The sequence below is a fragment of the Talpa occidentalis genome, unplaced genomic scaffold (assembly GCF_014898055.3).
Source record: "Talpa occidentalis isolate TD23 unplaced genomic scaffold, MPIMG_talOcc4v2.1 talOcc4.2, whole genome shotgun sequence".
In the NCBI taxonomy this organism is placed as follows: domain Eukaryota; kingdom Metazoa; phylum Chordata; class Mammalia; order Eulipotyphla; family Talpidae; genus Talpa; species Talpa occidentalis.
Window position 1 is genome coordinate 31,998,289 of NW_023602073.1, and position 27,456 is coordinate 32,025,744.

The window sequence follows — 27,456 nt, forward strand, 5'->3', positions numbered from 1 at the left end:
CTGAGGTTTAACTCTCTCTTCCTTGAAATGCAGGGGGACTTGTTAATGCTCATGTGAGAGACAGGTCATAAAGAAACACCTGTCAAACAAGGGGGAAATTGCAGGAGATAAGGGAAAGACAAACTTGTTAATGCCTATCTAAGAGACCAGTCATTCGTGACTGCATCATAATCCCCACTCTCTGTTATGACCTCTCATTTCTGTGGGAGAAAGGGGCGTCACATCTTCTGGCTGCTTCCTGCTGAATGGGGTCGTGGTGGTGGTTGTGGGAGTTTACCATGGAAAGCCTGCATTTGCTGGCGCCACAGTTCCCGACATGATGTTAAGGCTTTGGTGGCGGTGTGGCAGCAGTAAGTTATAGAACATAGCATAGTCCTAGATGTACGAGGGATTACTTTTTCTCTTCCTCAAGATGATGACATTTAGGGTACAGCCCTCACTGAAGAGGACCAGAGACTAATGTAAATAGTTACTGAGACATAATTTTTCTCTACCCTCATCCCAATTCTGTAAAATAGTAAAGCAAATCTAATTTTAAACAATTTTCCCTATATTTGTTTAAACTCATAGGGCAGAATAACCAAGAAGAATGTTGTTGGCTTTGCTGAAAACTCCACAGGGCCTAGAGTGAGCCTTTTGACACCCAGTCCATGCAGGCTGCTTCAAAGTCACGGTCTTACCAGACTTCACCTGAGATTTCCTCTTCTCGAGGTTCCCAGGGCTTTTCCCAGGGTTTTTTCCAGCCCTGCCAATGGGGGCAGCTTCCTCACCTTTCATGGAGAGCTGTGGAACCCGGTAAGCAAGGCTTTTCTTGGCTTGCTTTTCTTGGCTCGTTCCTCTCAGCTCAGCTCAGCTCAAATTTTACTCCCAGAAGAATTTCAATCAAAGCCTTGTAACAAAACATGTTTTTAATTTTCTAATTTAAGAAGAAATAAACCAAATTCCCTATTGAGATTATGCAAAGCTACACATTGTCCTGAGAAGTACAAATATGGTCTATACATTTTTGGGATGAGAAAAGAGAAAAACAAATGTTTCAGTTTGGTCATAAAAAGATGCAACTTGCCACTGCTAAGATCATAGCCCAGTTTAAAGACACGTTTTCTGGAAATAAAACAAAACATTAAAAACCAATATAATTTTTAAAAAAGTCATTAAATATTATACAAATCCTCCTCAGTGTAGTTTTCCAGTGTATTTAGTCTCTATATCTTCTGTTGGTAATTTTCATAAATCCAATTTTTGATAGGCTTGGTAGGTCTTCTCAGTTCCAAAACATATCTATATTGTCAGTCTCTTTTTGTGAGTTTTCTGAAGACAAAGCTCAGCAAGTAACCTTTGGAAATAACAATAACTTGTAAATGACCATACCTAAAATTATGGTTTAAGGCAAGAGACAAGGATGTTTGCTCAATTTTATGACACACACACACATACATTTCAGAATAATCAGAATCATCCAATAATATTATATCAGAACATAGTAGGTTTTAAATATCTCCTATATTTTAGAACACTTTTTTAAAAAAGATTTATTTATTTATTTATACAAGAACTGGGGTACAGTCCAGATTCGCAGGAGGGTGAGAGGATTCACCAGCAACAGAGCAGGGAACAGAAGAGGCAGACTGCTGAGGGGAGCAACGGGTATAACAGGAGAGGTGTGCCATGCTATGTGGGACCCTTGCAGGCTGGCTGAAACCGAACTGGTACTATAGAGGCTGTGGACATCTTCACAGCGCTGTGCTCAGCAGCCTGCACCACCAGGGGAGGCCCTATTTTAGAACACTTTAATCAATTTTTATATATGCTGAAAAGGTATAACTTTTCCCTCAATAATGATATTTTTTTCTATGAAGTTTTAACATCTCTAGATTGGTCCAATGTGTTTTAGCATTTTCCACACATCAAATCATTCTACTGATCAAAAACTTTACTATTTTTGAAATTTGACTTCAAGAAAAATTTTGTCACAGGCTTAATAAATATATACAGATTTTTATAAAACAACACTAAATTACCCAGACTGATAACTGGAGGTTTTTAAAAGTAGAGATCTTTTCACAGTGCTCAACAATGCTGACAGGACTACAATTTTCAGTTAACCAAGTCTGAGGGTAAAAGAGAACCAAAATGTTAGATCACCCAAACATCTTTAATTTGTCATCAAGAACTTGTAAAAGCAGTTTAAGAATACTTGAGTCTTTACTGCAAATGAAAAATAAAGTTTGGTTTTACATAAGTACACTGCTGACAATAAACTTAAAGATATCTAAAGCAAGTCATTCTAGCACACAACATTTTTTCTAAGATTCTTCTCTCAGACCTTCAGACCTTCAACACCTTTTTTTTTTTTGCCTTCCTATTTTGCACCTTTTTTTTTTCAAAGATAGCCATTTTTTTTTAATAATAAATTTTATTTTTATATTCCCCATACAATTGCAGCCCCCCCCCCATTCTGACCCCAATCCCTCCCCTCCCACCCCCGCCCCATGAAAGTGTCTCTGGTTCGTAGTTTTTTGTTGATTTTGATTTTCACTTTCTTATAGTTATTCGTTTTCCTGGTCCCTTATTTAAGTTTTCTAGATTCCTGCTATGAGTGAGACCATCCGGTATTTTTCTTTTTCTTTTTGGCTTATTTCGCTGAGCATGATCCCTTCCAGTGCCATCCATGTTGCTGCAAATTGCATGTGTTTATCTTTTTTGAATGCTGAGTAATATTCCATGGTGTATATGGACCACATCTTCTTGATCCAGTCATCTATTTTTGGGCATTTGGGTTGTTTCCAAAGCTTAGCTATTGTAAACAGTGCTGCTATAAACATAGGGGTGCAGGTGTTCTTTGGAATTGATGTTTCTGTGTCCTTTGGGTAAATACCTAGGAGTGGAATTGCTGGATCATATGGAAGCTCTATGTTTAGTAGGTCCAGAAATCTCCACACAGCTCTCCACAGTGGTTGGACCAGTTTGCACTCCCACCAACAGTGCAGAAGAGTTCCTTTTTCTCCACAGCCTCGCCAACATTTGTTGTTGCTAGTTTTTTTAATATGTGCCATTCTCACTGGTGTAAGATGGTATCTCATGGTAGTTTTGATTTGCATTTCCCTGATGACAAGTGATGTTGAACATTTTTTCATATGCCTGTTGGCCATTTGCATTTCCTCTTCAGAGAAGTTTCTTTTTAGCTCTTCTGCCCATTTTTTGACTGGATTACTTTCTTTGTTGTTGTTGAGTCTCATCAGCTCTTTGCAGATTTTTGTGATCAGTCCTTTATCATTAGTGTTGGGCGCAAAAATGTTCTCCCAGTTGGTGGGGTTTCTCTTTCTTTTTGCTATTGTCTCTTTTGCTGTGCAGAAGCTCTTTAATTTGATGTAGTCCCAGCTGTTTATCTTTGCCTTCACTATCACTGCTTTGGGTGATGTGTTTGTAAAGATGTCTTTGATGTGCAAATCACGTAGTGTTTTGCCTATATTTCCTTCTATATATTTTATGGTTTCAGGTCTTATGTCTAGTTCTTTAATCCATTTTGAGTTGATTTTTGTGTATGGTGTGAGGTAGTGGTCAAGCTTCATTCTTTTGCATGTAGTGACCCAGTTTTCCCAGCACCATTTATTGAACAAACTTTCTTTGCTCCAATGCATAGTCTTTGCTCCTTTGTCAAAGATTAGTTGACCATAAATCTGTGGGTTTATTTCTGGATTTTCTATTCGATTCCATTGGTCTGTATGTCTGTTCTTGTTCCAATACCATGCAGTTTTGATGATTATGGCTTTGTAGTAGAGTTTGAAGTCTGGGAGTGTGATGCCTCCATTCCCTTCTTTTTTTTTTCAGGAGAGCTTTGGCTCAAAGATAGCCATTTTGTTTTGACACTACATTATTCAAGACCTTTAACATATCTGTTTTAAATAAATGTCTTTCTTTCTTTTTGAAGATTTATTATTTAGGCATACAAGAACTGTGGTACAGGCCAGAGGTGCGGTACTGCTTAGGGGAGCAGCGGGACTTCTCTTCACTGACCTCCCTCAGAGGAGGCAGCTCTCCTGAAGGCCTCCCACCTGCGACCATGCAGGCCTCTCTCAGCAAACCTATTCCTTTCAGGACAACTCTTCCTGCCCCTTGTGTCTATGCAAAGGTCTTTTACTGTTTTATCCCTTCCTTAATAAACCTGGTCTTTAAACATAACTATCATCTCTGTCACGTGGAGAAACTCGCCTGGGAACTCGCCACGTGTTACTGAAACGGGAGCTCTGGTGAAAACTTTCCAAGAGTGAACCCAAGGGCCCCACACTCCAAACCCACCTACTCCATAAACCACATCAGTGTTAGCTCTCCTGCTTCTCTGCTTTCACAATAAACATGCTCTTTCCTCCTATCACTTGGTTCAGGTCGGGTTTGTCACCTTTATTCAGTGTTCATCTTTCATGACAGAGCAAGCTCCATGTCTCCAGGGTCCTCTCTCTGCTCCCCATTGTATCTGCAGGGGAGGCAGCTTGGGGAGGCAGGAGCCAGTCAGGGAGAAGGATGCTGGGAAATGAAGAGGAGGCAAAGGCAGAGAATTTGGGAGATGTTCCCTGTTTCACTAAGAAAAACATTTCTCGAAGTGTGGTCTGTGGAGCCCTTGAAGTCACCCAGAGCCTTTCATGGGATCCATGATGTAAAACTATTTTCAAAACATCACTTAGACACCATTTGTCTTTTCACTATTTTGGCATTCACTGAGGTAAAATTTAGTAAGAGTGGAGCTTATAGTACCACTGCAGAAGTAGTAATTCCTCACCAGCACTTACCTGCAGAAATAAAAATTAAAGCCAGTTTCACTTGAAAAAGTCCTGGAAAAAGCATTAAAAGTTATCTTCATTATTGTGTCACCCTCAACTCCACATTTTAAAATATCTGGTGTGCTGACCTGGAAGGACACACAGAGCACTTCTGTGTTCCCAAGCACTGTGTCCCAAGGAACATATTTGTATGAGATGAATCAGACTTTTTTTATTTGAGGCCAATAGCAATATTACTTGAAGGGATGAATGACAAAAACTAAGGTTATTTAAATTGGGTTAATTAGCAGACACTTTCTGTTTGAAAGTGAATGTCTGTTTCTTGAAGAAAATCAACAATTGGTAAATGATGGTAATTTTACCTGATAAAATATAAGCTCTCAGAGAAAACCACGATTAGAAAAACTGAGTGCATCACTACTTGACAACTTACACTATGAATTTTTCTTTTGGGATTTGTCTTTAAAAAATAAAACATTTTTTGATAATTTGATTCCAGTGTAATTAGCATTGAAAATCTATGTAACTTAGTGAAACACTGTATCACCTTTAAAAAGCCATGCATTAGCACAAGTTCCAACCAATGCAAGAGGACTATGGAAATGTAAGAGAACAGGAAATATTCCATGATATTATTTCAGGTTTCACTTTGCAAATAACCTTCTAGGAACTACCACCTGTACAGTTTTAATTTAGTATCAATATTCACAATTATCTGAAAATACTTCTAGTTTCTTCATTCCTCCAGGCTGCTGCTTCTCCCCTGCTAAGGTGGGGAGAGAATTTGGAGCCTCCCCTTTCTGTGGATGTCACTCTGTTACAGCACCATGTCTCCCTCTCACAGGCTCTTTGGGGTGCTGCAGCCTTGATGACCCCATACTCAGTCCCACTCTCTCTCCCCATTTCCTGGGGGTGTCCAGGGAAGACAATCAGCATCGTCCTGCTCCAGTTACAAAGTCTCCAAGGACCCTCCTGGACTCCTTCTCCCCAGGCCCCTGGATGGGGTGTGATGCCCCTCACCCTCCTGCTGCTGCTCTGGGGGCCCCTGGCCCTGATGGAGACCCGGGCGGGTGAGTGCGTGTCCAGCTGGACACTGTTGCTCCAGGAGGGAGGAGCAAGGAGCCCACTGCGGGTGCAGGACCCCAGGAAAGGCTCATCTCCCCCCAACCTCTTGTACCCCCTGCAGGCACCCTGTGTTCTGGCCCCTTCTGTCCCTCCCGCCTCCCCTGAGTGCTCTGGCCCCCCTGAGTCTGGGCCCCTCCCTGTCCCCAGGTTCCCATTCCCTAAGGATTTTCCACACTGCGATGTCCCGCCCTGGCCTCAGGGAGCCCCACTACATCGCCGTGGGCTACGTGGACGACACGCAGTTCGGGCGGTTCGACAGCGATTCTCCGGGCCAGAGTGCGGAGCCGCGGGCGCCCTGGGCGGGGCAGGTGGGGCAGGAGGACCTGGACGAGGAGACTCAGAACCAAAGGGACAAAGCGCAGTGGTTCAAAGCGCTCCTGAGGGACCTGCTGGGCCGATACAACCAGAGCGAGGACGGTGAGCTTCGCGGAGCGGGGCCAGGGTCAGGTCACCCCCCATTCCCACCCGAAGACCGGGGTGTCCCGAGTCTCAGGGTCCACTGACCCCTCGAGGTGGGTGGTTCTGCCAGGCCCCTCCACCGGGAAGGGGCTTTCCTGCCTGCCCCTTGATTTTTCAGTTTAGGTTCATTCATGGATAGAGAGCGGGGTGACTTCATGGTGACCCCTGGGCTGACCACAGGGGTGGGTTTCAGGATCTCACACCCTGCAGAGGATGTTTGGCTGTGAAGTGGGGCCAGACCTGAGTCTCGTCGGCGGCTATGACCAGTTCGCGTATGACGGCGCGGATTTCATCTCCCTGAGCGAGGACCTGCGCTCCTGGACCCCCGCGGACTCGGGGGCTCAGATCACCCAGCGCGCGTGGGAGGCGGCGGGCAGGGCCGAGCGCGTCAGGCACAGTGTGCAGAGCAGGTGCTTCCCGCGGCTCCGCAGACTCCTGGAGACGGGGAAGGAGGTGCTGCAGCGCACAGGTAAGAGGGGCCACGAGGCCTCGGACCTCCCCTCTTCTGGCGCCCCACAGGGAAATGGAATCATGGGCAGAACAGCAGCTGCTTTCTGGGCAGAGAGGGAGAGTCCCCCTGGGTTTCATGTTCTGTGCCAGAGAGAGACTCGCCCAGAAGACACCACTTTTCTGGACAGTTAAGGAATCCAGTCTCTCCTGAGGGAGGGAGGCCATCCTGAAATAACTCTTCCCTGATCCTTTTGACCCTGCAGCCATCCTGGGAACCATAAGTTTCTCTTTCAAGGTCTTGTTTTTGGTCTGAGAACATTTCTGGATCTGACTCCTGCATTTCTATGTCATTCACCTTCCAACCAGGTCAGGAGCAAAAGTCTGTGTTCTCCTTAGAGACCTGCGTCCTCCTACCCTGGGTTCTCACCTGATTATCCCAGATCCCCCAGACTAGGCTGGTTTCTGGGCTTTGTGCTTCCTCCCTCCAAACCAATTGTCATGTTCATTCTGAGGATGGTCAGTGAAGCTACTTCAGTGTCCAGGAAGAAAAAACCCAAAGTGTGAATTTTTTTTTACCCTTCTCAGATCCCCCAAAGGCACAAGTGACCCTCAACCTCACCTCTGACCGTGAGGTCACCCTGAAGTGCTGGGCCCTGGGCTTCTACCCTGCGGACATCACCCTGATCTGGCAGCGAGATGGGGAGAACCTGACCCAGGACATGGAGCTTGTGGACACCAGGCCTGGGGGTGATGGAACCTTCCAGAAGTGGGTGGCTGTGGTAGTGCCTTCTGGAGAGGAGCAGAGATACACGTGCCATGTGCAACATGCAGGGCTGGAGGAGCTCCGAGTCCTGAGATGGGGTGAGGAGGGGGACTGGACACTGAGCTACTGCTCAGAGGAATCAGGAGCCCTTCTAGAAACCCTCAGAGGGGCAGGATGAGGCCTGGGACTCAGAGTCTGACCTTCGCTTCTGTTCCCTTCCAGTGCCCCCTCCTCAGGCCTTGGTCCTCACTGGGGGTGTCGTTGCTTGCCTGGTTCTCCTTGGAGCTGTGCTCACTGGAGCTGTGGTGGCTGCAGCTGTGATGTGGAGGAAGAAGCGTTCAGATTGGGAAGGAGGTGGGGGAATCTTGTCCACTGGGGGCTTTCATGTCCCAGGGAGAACTTGCCCTGCCTGGCTAATGGGAAGTACCATCCACACACGTGTGTTGCCCAGAGGGCATTTGGTCCAGTCCCCCCTCAGCTCCTTTCTTCAGTTTTCCCAGTCCTGACCTGGGTCTTTAGTCACAGTTCTGGAAACTTCCCTGTGGTGTAGGATTAGAAGATTCCTTTAGGACTTCTGACCTGACTGCTCCCTGGTGTCATATGATGTTTCTTCTGACAGGTGGACAAGGAGATAGCTGTACTCTGGCTCCAGGTAAGTGTGGATTAAGAGTTTGATCCCTGAGCCTCTGAGGACAGTGTAGATGCAGTGCATGGGGGACTCCCCCTCTTCAGCCCCTCCTGATCTCATCTCTGACCAAGTTTTGTTGTATTCTCCTCTGAACAGAGGCAGTGCCCAGGGCTCTGAAGTATATCTCAGTCCCTAATGGTGAGACCCTTGAGCTTGCAGTAGTTGCTAGGGATTGAAGCAGAGAGGCTGGGATTAGGTGATGGGGATGCTTTCAGGAGGACATCTTGAGAATGCAGTGGACCATTGATAATGTTAACACTCAGGTCCTTCACCTGAATTTCTTCATAATCATTTTCTTTCACAGTGTGAGACAGCCGTGTGTGGATTTTTTTCCCACATTTTCTGGCTTTATGTTCCCCTGGTTTAAACCACTTCACACCAGCAAGAACGGCCCATATCCAAAAGACCAGAAACAACAAGTGCTGACAAGGATATGGAAAAAAGGAGACAGTCCTGCATTGTTTTTGGATAAAGACTGAACCAACCCTTATGGAAACAGTACTGAGGTTTCTTAAAAGAGTAAATGTGGTTCTGCCATTGGACCCAGCAATTCTACACTGAGGATCTCCTCACAGAGGATAAAGACACTCCTGTGAAGGGACCTGCACTCCCGTCACCACTGCAGCACTATTTACAGTAGCCAAGCTATGGGAACCACCTGAATGCCCCAGACAGGTGACACAGCAAGTAGAAGCTGGGATTACATGTATACGTGTATGTACATATACAGGTGATGTATGTCCCTGTATAATGAAGTAGCATCCACGATCAGAAAGCATAACTCATGCCACTGTGGCAACATGGATGGAAGAGGTATAAGTAAGAAGGAGAAAAAGAAATCCTTATATATGGATGGAGAGAAAGCAGACAAAGGGCCAGATTAGATTAAGCCAAACTTGAAAACTAACACTTGAACCCCACCAGGCTGCACCTATTGCTGACTAGGGCTGCAGACCAGCCCAGGCTTCCTGGCCGGGCAGTTCTGGATGGTGGACGGACCCTCTATAGTTTGGCATCAGACTCATTTGATGACAAAGCCTGACTCCCATTGACTGAGTCCTCCCTTTTGTATTGTTTCACCTGCGCCACCACTGGGTCCCCAGCCTCTGCTGTTTGCTGGGCCTGAGATGGATCTTTTACTCGATGCTGCAGATTATGACTTTTTTTACACCACTTATATATCCACCACATGGCCAGAAGGTGACATCTTCTGACAAATTTTTATTCTCCTGATGGTAACAAATCTTGATGCTTTTATCCTTTATTTTCCCTTTACAACACTGAGTTATTATTTTTCTATAATTTCCTAATGAAACGTCCACAATTTTTTAAGTTTTTTTTTTTTTTAATTTTTGCTTAGAATAACTGGGGTGTGGCCAGTGGTTTATGGCAGAGGCGTGAGAGGATTCACCAGAGACAGAGTGGGGAGCAGAACTGGTGGATATACTGAAATGCACTGCTGAGGGGAGCAGTGGGCGAGACAGGAGTGGTCTGCTGCTCCATGTGGGTCAGCTCCCTGGCCTGGGACCCATTCAGGCTGTTGCAGCGGGCCTTCTTGGTAGTAGTGCTGAGACTTAACCCTTAGGCAACCAGAGAGGTCCAACACCCACAATTTTTAAAGAATCAGGTCTTACAAGAAATTGTTTACTGTTACATCATTACCATGGATTAAGTAGTTTCACCATTTCATTGTTCCTGCTGGAGCTGAGAGGATACAGCAAATTATATGTCAAAATATGAGAGTTTCCAAATGACTGGATTCAGCTCATTATTAGTGAATGGTCCACAAGCTGGCTTATTTAGGTTGTACATCTTGGTCAATATCTGGACAGTTTCCATTCATTATGGTGATTTTTGTATCTTCTGTTCTTAAGGACATTTATTAATGGCTCAGCACTATAACAAGGAAACACAAATACACGATTCAGGTGGTGCCTGGTGTCAGGAGTGAGCTCTGTTTTCCATACTGGTCCAGCAATGACCAATAGTACTTTGTTTTCGGGGAAGCCTTAGTATGAGAGCAGTTCTGATACAATCTAGTAGTGACTATGCAAATGATCCACTTCATAGTAGGCATGATAATACTATCATCTCCCTAAACACAGGAAGCTTATTCTCTGGAGATATTATCAAATATTACATTTTACTGATGAATAAATAAACTGGAATTTATAAAAATTATCCATACTACCATGATTCAATCCAGATGTGGGATTATTTAACTAAGGATTTTGATGGTTTTTATTTTTAAAAGCATTATGTAATAAGTGTAGAATTATGTGAATATAAGTGAATTTAGAAAGAGAAACTTGATGGCCAAGCAGTACATTTGGCTGCCGGATTTTTAACTAAGCTGATACACTGCGCTTTTTCTATGTTTCAAAGTGAAAAACCTATACTTTTCTATAAAAGGAAATAATTGACAAATATTTAGGCTTGTCACTGAAGTTTGGTTTGAAATTCATAATCTTTTCTCTGAGTAAGATTTGTTATCAATGGACCTTTTGGACAGGGTAACATGGTGCAACCACTCTTTAGAAGCCTCAGTCTGGTTGCAGAGGTGAAGGTGAGAGGTGGGGAGATAAATATATGAAACTAGCAAAGATTCTAGGATGGAAAATTTGGTAGCTTTTTGGGGTGTGATCAGGAAAATAAAAGGAAGTCATTGGAGCTGGATATATTTAGAGAAAGACTTTATAGCATTTCCTAATGTAACATCTGGGGTGTGAGAAAGAGGGGTCAGGAGGCCACCCAACATTTCAGACTGTGAAGTAGAGATGTGAAGGGCCTGTCACTATCCCTGGATGGATTTCTCACTGATTTGATACAAATTTACAACAGAATTTTTTCAAGTAAAATTTACTAAAGGCATTAATAGATACATGTGAATGTGTGTATATTTGTATATAATAGTATAGTGTGTGACACTGACTCCAGATCCCTGTGGCTACCCAGCTCTTTCCTGTTCCCTGAGTGGTGGGACATGTGGGTTTTGTTGGTGTGGCTGTCCCAGGGGGCACAGCCAGAGGCCAGTGGGAGCAGGAGTCTGAAAGTGCTGGCAACAGCAGTGGTGGTTTCCTGCCCTGGCACCCTGTGTGTGCAGGTGGGCACAGCTCTAGAGGTGGTGGCAGAGGGGGGTTTCCTGCCAGGGTGCAGGCAGCCTTCAGAGGGTCCCTCCCCCAGAGCAAGCCTGGTTTGAGCAAAGAAGCCCCTAGGGCTTAGGATCCTCCTCCCCTGCCCCCCAGAGGAGCTACTTCTGGGCAGCACCAAGGATGCCCTGCAGTGGGTGCCACAAGACAGCTTCACTGAGGCCACCTCGCTGGGTTAGGCATGAGAGCTGGGGGGCATCAGCTGGGTTTGAATGGACCCCACCTGCTCTGGCAGGCTCCAGGAGGCCGCTGCTTGAGGACAGGGCCCAGGCCACCCTGACAGCTGTGCCCACTGCAACCAGCAGCGGGAGTGGCAGTGGGTGACAGTGGGTAGGCACTTCACCACCAGCCCCCGTCAGTGTCTTCAACAAAGGCGGTGGCCAATCTGGCAGCAGAGGCTCTCTGTCCCCCCCATACCACCCCAGGGCATGCAACCCTCTGGGGTACAACAGCAAGATCACCTTTGAGACCTGACATTGCTGCTGACTGTCTGGCACCACCTCCTAGTGCTGTTGCCTCCTTCCCATCCAGCCAGGCCATCAGACTGTGGCTGTGCCTGCTGGGGTGTCCCCTCAGAGGTGAGAACCTGCTGGGGTGTCCCCTCAGAGGTGAGAACCTCCTGGGAGCACCTCCCGCTGCCATGTGAGTTGGACCCTGGCCCAGTGCTTGTGGCTGTGCCCCAAACTCCAGGCCCTCCCTGACAAAACTGTACCATCTTACATGGGCAGCCTTAATTTAGGACTCTTTGGGACACTGCAGACTCTCTCTTGGGTGACACAGCCGGCCACGGAGGCCTTAGAGACTCTTTATTTCCCTGCTCTCCTGTTTGTTAGAGAAACCTCATTGCTGTTCCCTGAGCCTGAGTGGTTGCAACTGAGCACACGGGTGAGAACCACAGACAGTGCCCTGTCCTCTACCTTAGCTCTGTCCTTCTGAGAGGGGGCCAGGGAGGAAGGGCCCATACCTGGTACAGGAACCTGCAAACACACAGGCTGCACACACACGCTACATGACTCATGATCTGTTTTCTTTGAACTAAAGCTCTTGTTTTAAACTGAGATCCTACCCTGCTGATGCCCCAAAGAGTGCCGGACACTGACGCCTTCTGATGTATCAGGGGCAGGATACCCGGGAGGCTGAAAGCAAGTTCTGGGGATGAACATGATGGACACCAGGAGTGTCAGCCTTGATGGGCTGTTCTGATGGACGATTTGCTCAGAACATGAGGGTTTGTTAGTGCAGAGAGCACCAGGAGACACACAGGAGAGAGACGTGTGGAGAAGCCGCCTTGCCTCTTGGCTTTGGACTTGAACCAGGAACTTACAGACTTGGAAGGAGACACCTGGAAGAGACTCCATGATGGCCTGAGTTGGATCCCCGGCCAGGGAGCTACCCACATGACGCAGTAGACCTCTCCTGTCATGCCCACTGCTCCCCTCAGCAGTGTATTTCAGTAGATCTGCCTGTTCTTTTCTCCACTCTGTCTCTGATGAATCCTGTCATCACCATTGCCTCCCTCCCCCAACCTCTGACCTACACCCAGATCTTCTATGCATAAATAAATAAATCTTAAAAAAAATGTTTGTTTCCATAAATCCAATTAAGTTTTCTCCCCCCTTCTCTTTAATAGACCATTGGAAATATTAGTAATTTACCATGGCTTTATCTGTAATGTTGTGTTTTCAGACACCAGACTGATCTCAGAGCCTACAAGAAACAGTAAACTGGCACTTGTTTTAGGGGTACAAAAGATCTGTCATTATGGTAAAAAAGGCAACCCCTTGACAAGCCCAGAAACCCAGATGTCTCGGGAGCCTCGAGAGGGATTTCCCCAAAGATACATATACCGCAGGCCATGTCTGATGGTGAGACCTTGGCGTGGTCCTTAGCCCTGACTCCTGGCTTTTAGGAGCTCTCAGTCTGAGGTTCGTATAAGTGGCAACAAAGCAAAATCAAAATGTCTGCATAATAATTTCTGTTCCTGTTGAATTCATGCAAACTGACTATGGAGGTGTAGTGTCTGGGTGAGGCCGGGGGCTGATAACAGTCTGGAGGTTGAACGTGCTGGATACCAGGAGCACAACTGTGACGGGCTGTTCTGACGGCTGTTTGCTGTGACTGTCTGTGTGTGACTGATTATAACGAGGCCAGCTGGAGATGAGATGGGGGAACAGGCCCTTCAGGGTGAGATGCCCCCCATTCTCTCAGATCAATGGCCCATGGTCTGAAAAGTGAAAGAGCTTGTAGATTCCATTCCTGGCTCTGCTTGTGGCTTTCTGGGGGTGACGGCAGCAGCACCCAGGCCTATCCCACCAACAGTTGTAGATATTTGCTGTCCGTGCTGTCAGGGGTGTGGTGTGCACGTGCTTCCTCAGGGGTCTCTGCGTTATGGCGCTTCCTGTGCAGTAGCTGTTGAGTGTGCGGGAGCCCCTGGGTCACATTCCCTGTTGTTCTCCTCGCTGCAGGGGACGGGGCCACAGAGATATCTCTGACATGTGTGTCATGGCGCGTTCTGTCCTTGTTTTCTTCCATGGATTTTATGGCTTCTGGTCTTACATCCCAGCCCGTTATCCATTTTGAGTTGATTTTTGTGTGAGGTGGGAGACAGTGGTCTAGTTTCATTCTTTTGCACGTGGCTGTCCAGCGTCCCCAACACCGTTTACCGAAGAGGCTTTCCTTGTGACCCCTCATCTTAACCTTATGAACCTAAACTTTACTGGAGTGCATGTTGGAGAAAGGGGTTCACTTCATCCCGTCAGGAGCTGTGTTTTCAATTCACAATTCATTTTACATTCTCCACTGTCTTTTGGCAACCTTAGGTATTTACCTGAAACTATTTCAAAAGCACGTAAAATAATTTAAAAAGTTAGAGGTATATGGCCATTAAAGAGGAAAATAAGTGATCAACCCGTTAGGATCAGGACAATTTGTATATGACAAGACAGAACAGGGAACAGGGAACAGTGTGTGTTGACAAAGCAGCAAAAACAGGCCCTGAGGAGCTGGAGAGGCAGTGAGAGGGTGAGTATACTTCATGCGGGGTGCCCAGTGTCCCCCGGGGTTGTCCAGGGACACCTGCCCTGTGCTCTTTTTCCTCCTCACATGGACCCAAGGGCAGCACTGGGGAGAGATGAGGTTTCAGGGTGTGTCCTCCTGGGGCAGTTTTGAGTAGAAGTTTCCCCTCCTGCTCCCCTCCCCCTGGGGTGGGTGGAGCTGGGGGCTGGGCTGGGCTGAGAGCTGGGGTCGGGGTGGGGCACATCCTGCAACTACAACCCCTCCACCCTCCCAACCCCCCCAGAAGTCTGGCTGGTCCGCTACCCTGGGGGACGGGGTGGGAGTTTCAGTGTTTTCTTGGGAAACTGTTATCCCATCTTCCCTTCCTCTCTATGGCGCTGCTCTACTATGTTCTTTCACACTCAGAGTGTGCTCTGCCTTTATGTGGCAGAAGGCCAAGGTCATTTAGAGCATACAGGTTTGGGGGTCCCGGGGGGCCCCTCATTCTGCCTGCTAACTTATTGAAGGTGTTTTCTCTGATCAGGATTCATCTCCCCTTTTCTGCTGCTCTGACTCACTGAGTCCCTCATCCCAAGGCAGGAATCCCCACCAAAGTTAGAGAGGAGGAGGGAGAAGTCCTCAGTGGGGATCTGACCCGCCTCCTGCTGTGTTTGGGGCAGGACCTTGTTCTTGTCCCTGGCAGGTCAGGGACTGAACTTCAGGTGACTGAACAAGCAGACAGAGTAGGATAGGGCCCCTGGGGAGACCCCGATTCCTTGGGGACAATGTTGTGTGTCCTGATGCTTCTCCGTGACACCTGCTCACAGTGAGGGTTAGACCACAAGCAGGCTCTGGCCTGTCCTTCCTGGGGTGCGTGGGTCTGGGTCTCTGTCCTGGGGAGCCACTAGGCGTGATGATGGGGAGGGAGGGCAGTTTGTACCCCGGGTCCAGGTGCTGGGAATGGAGGGGCCTTGTGCTCTGAGCAGAGTGGGTCTGGGGTGTGGGTTCCACGGGGTGGGAGGGGAAGGGAGGATGTTTTTCTCCAATAAACCTCATGGTCTCCAGCAGCACAGAGGCTCAGCAGCCCTGAGAGGAGCCAGGTCTCTCCTTCTCTGTTTTTGATATCAAGGGAATGTTGGCCTCATGAGATGTGATGGCAGCATTTCCTCTTCCTCTGTTTGTTTTTTGAAGACTTGAGAAAGTCAAGTATTCATCTTTAAAGATTTTGTAGAAGTCACTAAAAATGCCTGGTCCTGGGCTTTGTTGTTTGGGAAACTTTTTGATTACTATTTCAGTGTCTTTGCTTGTAGTTGCTTTGCTCTGAATCTTCCTGACTCAGTCTTAGAAGGTTGTCTACTTCTAAGAATTTGTCAGTCTCTTCTAGGTTATTTGAGGTTATTCAGTGTATCAACATATAGATATTTGGTATTATCTTATGATCGTCTCTATTCCTAACGTGTCTGTTGTAACTTCTCCACTTGTTTTTTCCCATTTTTCCTCCTTGAAAATGTAGTAAAAGATTTGTCTGTTTTGTTTATTTTTTTTCAAGAACCAGTTTTTGGTTTCATTGATTTTTTGGATGTCTTTGATTTATGTGTCATTTATTTCAGCTTTAATATTTTTCCTTCTACTGTCTCTTTGTTTCATTTGTTCTTTCTAGCTATTTTAGGTGAAAGGTTAGATTCTTTCCTTGAGCTCTGTCTTGACTCTAGGTGTGGCCTGTATTGTTCTATATTCCCCTCTTAGTGCTGCTTCCCCACAAGCAGCACTGATAGGTCGTCATTTGTCTCAAGGTATTTTTAATGTTCTCTTTTGATTTCCTCCTTAACCCAATTGTCATTGGGTAGTGTGTTGTTCATCTCCACATGTTATATTTATCCCCCTGGTTTCTTTTTATGGTTGATTCAAGTTTGACACTTTTATGATTTCAGAGAGATACTTGCATGACTTCAGTCATCAGGAATTTATAACACTTGTTGTGTGACCCAACAAGTGGTATATTCTGGAGACTATTCCATGTGCACCTGACAAGAATATGCATTCAGCTTTTTTGGAGTGTAGTGCCCTATAAATATCTTTTCAGTCCACATGGTCTAATTTATCACTTAAAGCTATAGTTTCCCTGAGTTCTGTCAGGTGGGTGTGTCCTTGATGAAAGTGGGGTCTTGAATTTCTTTATCCCTATTGTGTTGCTGCCAATATCTGTTTTCAGATGTGTTAATAGTTGCCTTATATATTTTGTTGCTCCTTTGTTTTGTGCAAGTGTATTGATGAGTGTGATGTCTTCCTGATGTAGGATTCCTTAATCATATGGTGTTCATCCCTGTCTCTTGTTACCTTTTTTAGCTGGAAGTTTATTTTATCTTACATGGCAGTCCCTGAAATTTTTGGGGTGCCCCGATTACTTGTGTTCTTTCCCAAGAACTTTTTCAATCCAGTTTATTTATCTTAGTAGCTCCAATGGGTCTCCTGGAGAGGCATAAAGTTGGATTTTATTTTTTGGTACAATCAGTCACTGTACCTTTTTGTTTAGTAAGTTCAATTCATTTCCATAAAGGGTGATGACATGATGACTTACTACTGTGCTTTTGTCTTTAGTCAAATCCAGGCAAGAAATGTGTGGTGTCTGGAGTGGGTGGTGAGGGCTCCAGGGTCACTGCCTCCTTGGTCCCCTGGTCAGTTTGCAGGATGGTGTCAGGCGGGAGGCCCAGACATTATCCAGGTGGCTGGGGTTCAGACCTGAGCATTGCCTAACCCCCAGTCTCCATGTCCTTGTTTCTAAAGGGAAATCGGGGGGAGGGGTGTCCGGTCAGTATCAATTCCCAATTCACAGAGTGGCGGGAAAAATCTCCGAGGTCACACAGAGCAAGTAGCTGCTGAAGTCACATACCTGGCCTTTCATCAGCTCCCTGAGCCTCTTCTGTTCCTGGGCCCACATCTGGCTTCAAGACCCAGCTCCCATGTCCCCTTCCCACTGAGGAAGGAACCTCCTGGCTCTGCCCTTGGCCCCCTCTGAGGCAGCTATTGCAGCCCTTCTCTCCTCACACCCCAGGCTGCAGGGCCTCCATGGTGGGGTCACGTGGTTTTCTGTGACCCCAGAACCCAGTGGAGTATGTTCCTGGGTTCCAGCATGTGTTGGGCTAAGGGGCCCCAAATGCCCAACTGCAAGTCTATGTCAGCAAAGTCACCTGGGGTGTGTTTAGAGAGAAGTTCCCAGACCTGTCCCCAGAGGCAGAGAGTGGGCTCTGGCTGCCCAGGGCTGGGGAGGCAAAGGTGGGGGTGGTGCCCCATGGGCCCAGGCCCAGGAAACAAGGTTGTTGTGGTGATGGAGATGTTCTCAAGGTAGAGTATGGGAGGGTTGCCCTGCTCTGTGCTTACCAAAAGGACATGAGAGGTGAGCCTTCAACAAGTGACTCGATGGTCTTTAGTTATATCTCAATTAAGTGGCTTTAGAATCACACTAAAAAATGGGTCTACAAGTTGCCCTGTGTCTGTCCTCCACAGTATCCTCATCGAGGGCTTTTGGGGCAGGAAACTGCCTCAGCCCACGAGGAGCTGAGCACAGACGGCTTCACTGCACAGATGCTCTCAAGGAGCCTCCTCTGCGTGGTTCTGAGCCATGTGATAAGATGCTGACGTCACGCTGCTTCTGTGATGGGAGAGACTTTCAGGGGCCTTGGGTGGGAGGCAGCTTATTTTTCATGTGGGCGGAATGAAAATAATGAGTGTCCAGAAGGTCTACTGTGTTGGTTTTCAATTTTCCACCCATTCTCTGATACACAGGAGGGGAGACAGTTCCCCCCGTGAGTGTGTCTGACTCGCTGGCTCTTCCTCGTGAGGAGAATGAAGCAGAAGGGACGCGCCATGTCACAGAGTCAGGCTCACAGGCGCTGAGACTTCCCGCCCGGGCTCCCCCCGGTCCCTTTCTGGGGTGACTCCCTGCACACGGTGGACCCTCAGCTAAGGGGACGCCCACAGGACAAAGACCTGAGGGTTTTCTCCAGGAGCCACATGTACGAGCTCTGAGGCAGGTCCTTCCACGCTGATCACAACTGTTCAGATCCGCCAACATCTCGTCCCCATCGCAGCCTCATGGGACCCAGAGCTGGCACCTCTGAGTGAGGCCCCTCCTGCTACCTTCCCCTCAGAGACTGTGCCAGATGCCAGATCTTTGTGGTTTAGCTACCAATTTTGAAGTATTTTGTCACAAACTGTTACCGGAACGCAGCCTTCTCAGCAATGGGAGCGGCAGGAAAATGGTGTTTTCCTCCTGCTACTCCAACATAGGCAGTTGTGCCAGCTGCTCCTCAGAGCCCAGTCACTGCCCTTTGTTTTTTGTTTTTTTTTAAGATTTATTTATTTATTTTATACAAGAACCAGGGTACAGACCAGATGCATGGGAGGGTGAGAGGATTCACCAGAGACAGAGTGGGGAACAGAACAGGCAGGCTGACTGAAATACACTGCTGAGGGGAGCAGCAGGCGAGACAGGAGAGGTCTGCTTCGCTATGTGGGACCCTCGCAGGCCAGCCAGGATTGAACCTGTGCTACAGAGGCTGCAGAGAGCTTCACAGCACTGTGCTTAACTGCCTGCACCACCAGCGGAGGCCCCAGTCACTGACGTTTGTAATGGGCCATCAGGGGTGAGCTGACTGGTGCTAACTGGTCCCATCCAACTTGTGGGTGAAAGAGGATAAAAGCCAGGGCTGGAGGGAGCTGAGGAGCCCCCCCCACCCAGGGAAAGGAGACGAGGACCCCAGCCCTGAGGGAAGAGGACAAGGGAGCCCCTGAAGAAGGAGAGATGATATCAGAAGCCCCTGGAGAAAAGAAGCCGGTTCCAGCCTCCGTAGAGAGAGGAAAAGCAGCACCAGCAGCCGCCCTCCGAGGAGGGAGAGAGGCCGAAGGACTCTGTCACAGGCTAGGCCTCGGTCCTGTCCCTGACATCGCCTGAGAGGAGCCCAAAGGCCCTGGGCCTGGCGTCTCCAAGAGCTGTTTGGTGCTGGTGTAACCCATCCCCTCACAAAGAGCCTTTAACCCTGGGCGTCTCTGACACCGCCTCTGCGGGACCCGTCGTGGCCATCACTACTGGCCGGTGCTGTCCAGTGCCCCTGGGGACCGGTGGCGACCATCACAGATGCTCCCTGGGTGAGGCAGCCACCAATTGTGGGTACAGTGAGCTCTTTGTTTCCCCTGTTTGTAAACAAACCCCATGGTTGTGTTATGGCATTTCCCAGAGAACTCAGACGACACTCAGCGAGGTGGAGAGAGAGATTTAATGATCACATGACGGGCTCAGTGGGATCACTCCCAAAAGGCTGAGCACCCAAGAGTAAAATGGCAGGGTTTTATAGAGTTTGTGTGAGAAACTTGCTCTCCCACCCATCATAGCATAAGCCTTCTTTATTGTTCAGGAAGGGAGTTCAAGGGTGTCATGGCTGCCACAGTGAACAAGCAGTGTAGCACACCGAGCACTTCTCCACTCCAGCCAGCAGCAGAATCAAAGCGGTAGACCCCCCTCAAGCAGCAGGATTGGGAAAGCAACAGAAATTAAGCATCAGACTCCCCCAAGCAGCAGGCTCAGGTAAAGTCCTGCTTCAGTTGTTGTTTCCAGAGCCTGAGGTCTCTTGCAACTGTGTGCGAGGGTGAGAACCACATACAGTGACCCATCCTCTTACCAGGCACTGTCCTTTGTTAGGCTGCAGCTTTTAGTTTTGGGCCTTTTGGCCTTTGGCCTTTTGGGGCTTTTTGGTGTCTCCCTGGTCTCAGAGCCTGGGCAGGGGGTGGCCGTTCCTTCCATCCAGACTCCTGCCCTGTGGCCTCTTTAGTGGCCCTCTCCATCCCTGCTTCAAAAACAGTAGAAAATTCAGGCAATAAAGTGATCAGTGGCTGTTTTCTCACAAGAAACAGTGGAGGTCAGAGCAGCTAGAGTGACACAGTCAAGGCCCTGAGAGAAATAAGGTGTCAAACAAGAATTCTATGTCTCTGGAAGTGTGGGGATGGAGCCATTTCCCTAGTGGGTTTAATAACTATGTTAATCCCTTCTACCCCCACCTCCACTTTCTGGTCTTGTGACCCCTCCCTCCTCAATTTTCTACTCTTAGCCTCTGTCAAGGAGTACAGCTCAGGAATATTGTCCTTCAATTTAGTGTTTTGGTTTTTTTTCTTCTTTGAGTGGGACTGTGGCTTGGGAAAGCAGACCACAGAGGTGCAGGACCACTGTTTACTCAACAGGTCAAGTGCGCATCAGTCAACATTCAATCATGCCCACTTGACTGATCACTGATGGTGTAAGGTAGAGTCTCCCAGTTTTCTTCCTGCAAAGCTTCTTTTAAAAAAAAATATTTATTTATGCATACAAGATCTGGGGTACAGGCCAGAGGTGTGGGGGTGGGTGGGTGAGAGGCTGCACCAGAGACAGAGTGGGGAACAGAACAGGCAGACTGACTGAAATACACTGCTGAGGGGAGCAGCGGGAGAGTCAGGAGAGGTCTGCTGCGTCATGTGGGTAATTCCCTGACAGGGGATCGAACTCCTGCTGCAGTGGCTGTGCATAGCTTCATGGGTTGCATCTTAACCCCTTGTACCACCAGGGAGGCCCCTGCAAAGCTTCTTTTTGTTTCATTTTTTTAGTTACCATTGTCTTTTGAAGTTAGTCACTATGGGAAGCTCACACTTACGGGTGTTCTGCTGTGAACATTTACATGCATGCAGGGTTTTTGTGCAAATATAAGTTTAAATTAGTTGGGTAACTAGTGGAGCAGTGATCACTGGGCTGTATGGTCAGGGTTTTGGCAGTTTCAAAGAAACTGTCAAAGATCTAGAATGACTGGCCATTTTGCATTCCTGCGGGCAGTGATGAGGCTCCTGTTGTCCACATCCTGGGCAGCACCTGGTACTGTACAGGGTTTGCCTGTTCAACATCTCCTAAGTGTGATGGTGTTACTGTTGTTCTTAACTGTGTTTCCCCTGTGAACTGTGATACTGAGTATCTGTTCATGTTCTTCCTTTTCTTCTGTATCTCTTCTTGGTGAAATGTCTGTTAAGGCCTTTTGTCCACATTTTTACTGAGGTACCATTGATTACTACACTGTTTTTGTCTTTTTTAAAAATAGGGTTATTTCTTTCAAATATTGAGTTTTATTTATTATTTTTTAAAGATTTATTTATTTATACAAGCACTGGGTACAGTCAGAAGCAAGGGTGAGAGAGGGTGAGAGAATTCACCAGAGCAGAGCAGGGAGCAGAACAGGCAGACTGGTGAAATACACTGCTGAGGGGAGCAGCGGCCGGCAGGAGAGGTCTGGCACCATGTGGGATCCTCGCCGGTAGCCAGGGATCGAACTGGTGCTGCAGAGGCTGCGGGCAGCTTCGCAGCCCAGCGCTCAACCGCTGCGCCACCCGGGGAGGCCCTGATATTAAGTTTTAAGGGCTATTTTGTAAATTCTAGATATAGTCCTTTATCAGATTCATGACGCAATGTTTTGTCCCACTTTGTGTCCTGAACTCAGGTAGTGATAGGAAAACAAACACTATTGCCCATACAGAAGAATGAATATATTTTTTTGAGAAGAAAAATGATAAATTGTGTACTAGTTTTGAGCAGACACTGGCTGATTGGGGTGCTGGGGGTGAGGAGAATGAATAAATATGTGTGTCTTTGAGTGTTATTTAAATGTTCTTGCATGCACTAGAAATAATGTTTTCAAAAGTAAATTATGCTAAATTCCTCAACTGATTTTTTTAAAGATTTATTTATTCGCGCATACAAGAACTGGGGTACAAGCCAGAGTTGCGGGGGGGTGAGAGGATTCACCAGAGACAGAGTGGGGAACAGAACAGGCAGAGTGACCAAAACACACTGCTGAGGGGAGCAGTGGGGAAGACAGGAGAGGTCTGTGCCATGTGGGTTGCTCCTTGACAGGAGCAACTCACACTGCAGAGGCTGCTACCAGCTTCACAGAGCTGCACTCAACCCCCTGTACCACCAGGGAGGTCCAAATTCCTCAACTTATAAAACACTTCAAAGGTCACATCCAAATTACATATTAACCCCAGAGTGGCATGAGTGTTTCAAGTGAGGGATCCCCACGTCATAGTCACTAGTCATGGTTTCCTTTGGGTTCACTCTGGTGTTGTCCATTCTGTGGGTGTTGGACAAATGCATAATGGCTTGCGTCCGTCATGAGAATATCATGCAGAGTATTTTCACTGCCCATAATGTCTTCTGTGCTCCAAGGAAATAAAAGCAAAAAAAAAAAAAATTCACCAATGGAATAACATCAGACTAAAAAGCTTCTACATAGTGAAGGAAAGTATCATTAAATCAAAAGACAGTACTGATGAGGAGAAAATATTTGTACATCCTGTATCCAACAAGGGATTAATATCCAAGATCCACAAATGACTCCAAAACAAGAAACAAACAACCCAATCAAAACAAGAGCTAAATAGGCACTTCTCTAAAGAAGACACGCATGTGGTCAATACGTACATGGATAAATGTTTGTCATCATGTGCTGTCAGGAAAATGCCAAGTAAAACAACAGCAAGATACCACCTCACACCTGTGACAATGACCCATTGTAGGGTGGGGAGGAAAAGGAACTCTGGGACATGGTGGGTGGGGATGGAGGCTGCTCCTGTTAGCAGGCAGAATGAGGGGTTCCCCAGATCCTCATGCCTGATCAATCTAAGTGGGTACTGTCATCTGTTGCATAAACAAAACATACTATATAGTGTGTAAGACCTTTAATAGAAAAGAATGATTATATAATAAGTGTGTAATAGAGAATTAGTGTGCAATAGAGAAAGAAGATAGTTAAAATAGTTTCCAAATGAAACACCCAAAGTTACTCGTCCCTTCATGGGTAAATGTCCAGCCAAACAGAGTTGGCCCAAAGCAGCACTGCTGAGGCCCAAAAGCCTGCCCCAGTCTAAGGCACCTCTGGTGGGGACTCCCAGGAAAGGGGCAGGAGGGGCCAGGCAAGTCTGGAAGGACAAGAGCAAAATCAAAATCCACATCAAGATAAAGGCTGCCATTGTAGCCTCCCCTGGGTCTCTCACCCACGTCTTTGTCTCTTTCATGTGTCTCTTTCCATGTCCCCAGGTCCCTCTGCTCCTTGTGCTTCCTCCAGTCTCCTTTCCCCACCTCATTGCTTCTGCCTCCTCTTTATCTTCTCATCCCTGGTGGGCTCCACCCTTCCTGGGGTGGGGCAGGAAAACTGGAGCCTTCCTTTTCTATGGATACCACACTGTTACAGTCCTGCCCCTGTGGAGAACAGAATGAAGGTTCCTCAAAATATTCAAAATACACCTTCCACATGGTCAAGCATTCCATCCCTTGGTATTTATCCAAAGGAGGTAAAAACACTAATTCCAAAGGATATGTGCCTGCTGTATCCACTGCAGCACTGTGCACAATAACCAACTGTAGAAACAACCTAAGTGCCCAACGACAGGTGAGTGGACAAAGAAGAGGCGGTGGATAGACACAATGGAATACTACTCAGCTGTGAAAAAGATAAAACCTTGAATTTGCAGAACATGGATAGGGGATGATGCTAAGTGAAATACGTTTGAAGGAAAAAGTCAAATACTAGATGATTTCAATCATATGTGGAATAGAAAGAAACAGAGCAGGGACAGATGACACTAAACCAAAACAAACTCTAGAAATAAGGCTAGAGAATTGAACCTATGGGTAGGGGAGGGTGAGAGCAAGATACAAAGCAGGAAGGGGCCTCATGGACTATTGTGGGGGACTGTGGGTGCCCTTAGGTGGGTGTGATGTGGGAACAAACATCTGAAGAGGGTGACCCTGGGCCTCTGAGCACACACAATGTGTAAACTGATGTTGCCTCAGTAGAAATAAAACAGTAGTGAGGGAAACAAGAAAATGCAAAAAAAAGTAAATTATCTCCTCCATTCATCACTGACCTCAGGACTTTGCCTTCGCCTCCTCACTGTCATGCAGGCTGAGGGGCTGGTTTCCCATGAGGTCAGAGGCAGGAGGTGCAGGGATTCCTGGGGCTGCTCAGACACCGCTGAGTAGAGACACTGCAGAGAGGGCGGCTCTGAGGGGACCAGAGACAGAGGGTCAGCATAACCCCAGTGCTGAGTGAGGATCTGGTTCCCAAGGAGAGGGGAGTGTGTGTGTGTGTGTGTGTAACAAAAGAGAAGGGACATACAACATACGAAAATGAGGGAGAATTATACATCAAGCTCCAGCATAAATAAATTCACCTCACAGAGAGGGAGAATGTCAGTACAACACCTCAATAAGTACAGTTCCATGAAGGAGCTGTCTTTGAGCAGGACGTGAAGAAGCACTGGGCCTCAAGAATAGAGGAAGTTTAGAAATATGTCGTGGTTGGACTGAGCTTTAGGAGCTGGGTAGGACCCTTCAAGTTCCTCTGCTAGGATGCGGTTGCACCTGACATCTCCCTCCCCCAGACTCCAACTTTCATTTCAAGCTCTTCTCCTTTGGGGTCACTGTAAAAAAACCCACTTGCTTCAGAGTCAGGGAACTCAAGCCTGGCAGCCCCTCCATTTCACTTCCTCTGTGGGCTGCAGCTACTCTCTCTCTAGACCAAAGCTGGAGGGAGTCCCACAGGGGGAGGGAGGACTGTGTGTCCTGCTGGCCTGGCCCAGGGGCAGGATTAGCCCAGGTCACCCCAGTTACTGAGCTGAGCCTTTGCCTGCAGTCCAGGAAGGGAGGGAGATGGAGCAGGGTCTCCCTCAGCTCCTGGGGAAAGATGTAATGTTAGAGGGGGTGAACTCTTTGTATATCTTTGTGATAACACCCTTACCAGTTGTATGGAGTAGGAAGATTATTTTCCCAACCAGTGGGTGTCTCTTTGTTTTGGTTAATGTCTCTTTTGCTGTACAGAAGCTTTTCAGTTTGATGTAATCCCACGTGTTTATCTTTTCCTTCACTTTCATTGCTTTGGGTGATGAGTCTTCAAAGGTATTATTGAGAGGTATGACTTGTGATGTTTTACCTATATTCTATATATTTTATGGTTTCAGGTCTTATGTCCAGATCTTTTATCCATTTTGAGTTGACTTTTGTGCATGGTGAGAGGTAGTGGTCTAGTTTCATTCTTTGGCATGTGATGGTCCAGTTTTCCCAGCACCACTTATTGAGCAAACTGTCCTTGTTCCATTGCATATTCTTTGCTCCTTTGTCAAAGACTAGTTGTCCATTTATGTGTGGCTTTATTTCTGGGCTTTCTATTCAGTTCCATCCATGCCCCTGGCTTGCTTCCAATTACCCTTCATGTTGACTTGTCAGTCTGCCTGGTGCAGCATGAACTTTTTTGGTCCCCTTTTGACGAACCTGGGCTTCCTGTGGGGTCGGAGAGCAGCCCTGGTGCCGAGTGAGAGACAGCTGCCACCTGTGCAGGCAGCGCCCAGAAAGAAGAACGATTATTTTTATAGTCCTCAGAATTACACATCCTTAACCTAACAGTTCACCTCTTATTACTAATATATAGGTTTACATAAGTACAGGAATCTTGCAACTATTTAGACACCTGTACTCTCTATCTTTTTTATGTTGATGGCGTTACATGTGAGGAACACATGAAGCATTCCCAGGGGGTCTCCATGCACCCCCATTGTAAGAGTAGAGGGGCTTCTCAGGGAGACTCTGCCTGACTGCTGAGGGGGGGACCATTAGTGCTTCCAGCAGTTCAGCTCAGCTCAGAGCCCCGGAAAGCACAAAGATTTATCAGCGCGTGTCTTTGTTTTTGGAAAATCTGGAGCTTAGATTTGGATTATTTTCTGCTGTACCTTAAGGAACTGGAGGGAAAGTGTCAGGGAAAGGTGGTGGTGTCCATGCTGGCCCTTCCCTCACAGCCCGGCCCAAGGAGAGTCCCCGAGTGTCTCCTCAGGGGCCTCTGCTGCCTCCTCTAGTGAGCAGAGGACTCACGTCACGGGGAGGGAGACCTGCCCTGTCACGTTTTCCCTCCCGGGGATGAATGTGGGGAGTGAGCCCCTGAGCATGTGTGCAGACAACACAGGACCCAGCACAGGGCGTGCTTGATCCTGAGGGCTCCTAGGGCCTTTGTGGGAAGGAACTTGACATATAATTGGAAAGAAGAGTATAAAATAGCACTGAGTTGCCTCTGCCGAGAGCCCAAGTTCTAGCTCTGGTGACAGCTGAGACTCAGACGGGCTGGCTCACAGGCATTTGGCGGCTTCCTTAGCCTGGCCGGGCCCTGGCCTAGCCGTTTCCCTGAGCTCAGGGTTTTCATCTGTTCTTGGATCTGTGAGAAGGGAAGTCCCTTCCCCAGCACAGCCTCATGCACTCAGGTTTTTGTGGGGAGTTCAGAGTGCTCATAGGCCCTTCACAGGGACCCAGGCTCCTTATGTGAGGATGCCCTGCATGGTCAGGATCTGGGCAGGGGGTGGGGAGGTTGTGGCTGGAAATGGACAGTGATTAGGACCTGGAGCACCTGTCATGGCTCCTACTGGCATCAGTGGGCAGATCCGGGGACACGAGGGAAACACAGACCTTCCATCCTCATGACTCACGTGCTGTGATGCGGGGAGGCTGATACACCTGTCCCTTCACTGATGCCAACATGAGACTAATATGATTGGACCCCTGACTCCTAATTCTGAGCCAGTTCTAATGAACGACCGTGGGAAAGCTGTGTCTATGCTGGAGACAAGGTCAGGTCCGTTCTTGTCCTCAGAAACCAAAGATCGGGGCTGTTTTCCCTTTAATATTTTTAAAAGAAAAAAAAATGTAATGGACTGTTTTTTTGCAATAGTGATAGTCACCTGTCCTTTTTGAAATCCAAGGTCACCTCTATCTTTGGGATTTTTTATGCAGGGTCAGTTTCCTTTCTGGGGTGTGAGACCCCAGAATTGGCCCCTGGTAACCCTCACGGCCCAGACACCCTCCTCCTGCAGAGAGAGATTCTTCCCTTTCACTCAAGGACTCTCTCCAGCCACGCCAGGGTGAGTGTCCCCGTAAGACAGTGTCACCATCAGTGGCATGTCTGAGGAGCAGCATCTCCCCCAGCACAGGGGCCTGCTGTC

At 47.4% G+C, this 27,456-nt stretch overlaps 1 protein-coding gene across 1 annotated transcript; it reads left to right on the top strand.

Moving 5' to 3' along the window:
* The first annotated feature begins 312 nt into the window (after positions 1-312).
* Positions 313-10,574, top strand: LOC119251167 (patr class I histocompatibility antigen, A-126 alpha chain-like). The gene is made up of 8 exons (XM_037518614.2): positions 313-350; positions 5,623-5,848; positions 6,051-6,320; positions 6,556-6,831; positions 7,398-7,673; positions 7,798-7,929; positions 8,195-8,227; positions 8,568-10,574. The coding sequence occupies exons 2-8, from the start codon at positions 5,647-5,649 to the stop codon at positions 8,570-8,572; spliced, it is 1,194 nt and encodes a 397-aa protein (XP_037374511.2). The 5' UTR covers positions 313-350; positions 5,623-5,646; the 3' UTR covers positions 8,573-10,574.
* Positions 10,575-27,456: the final 16,882 nt, after the last annotated feature.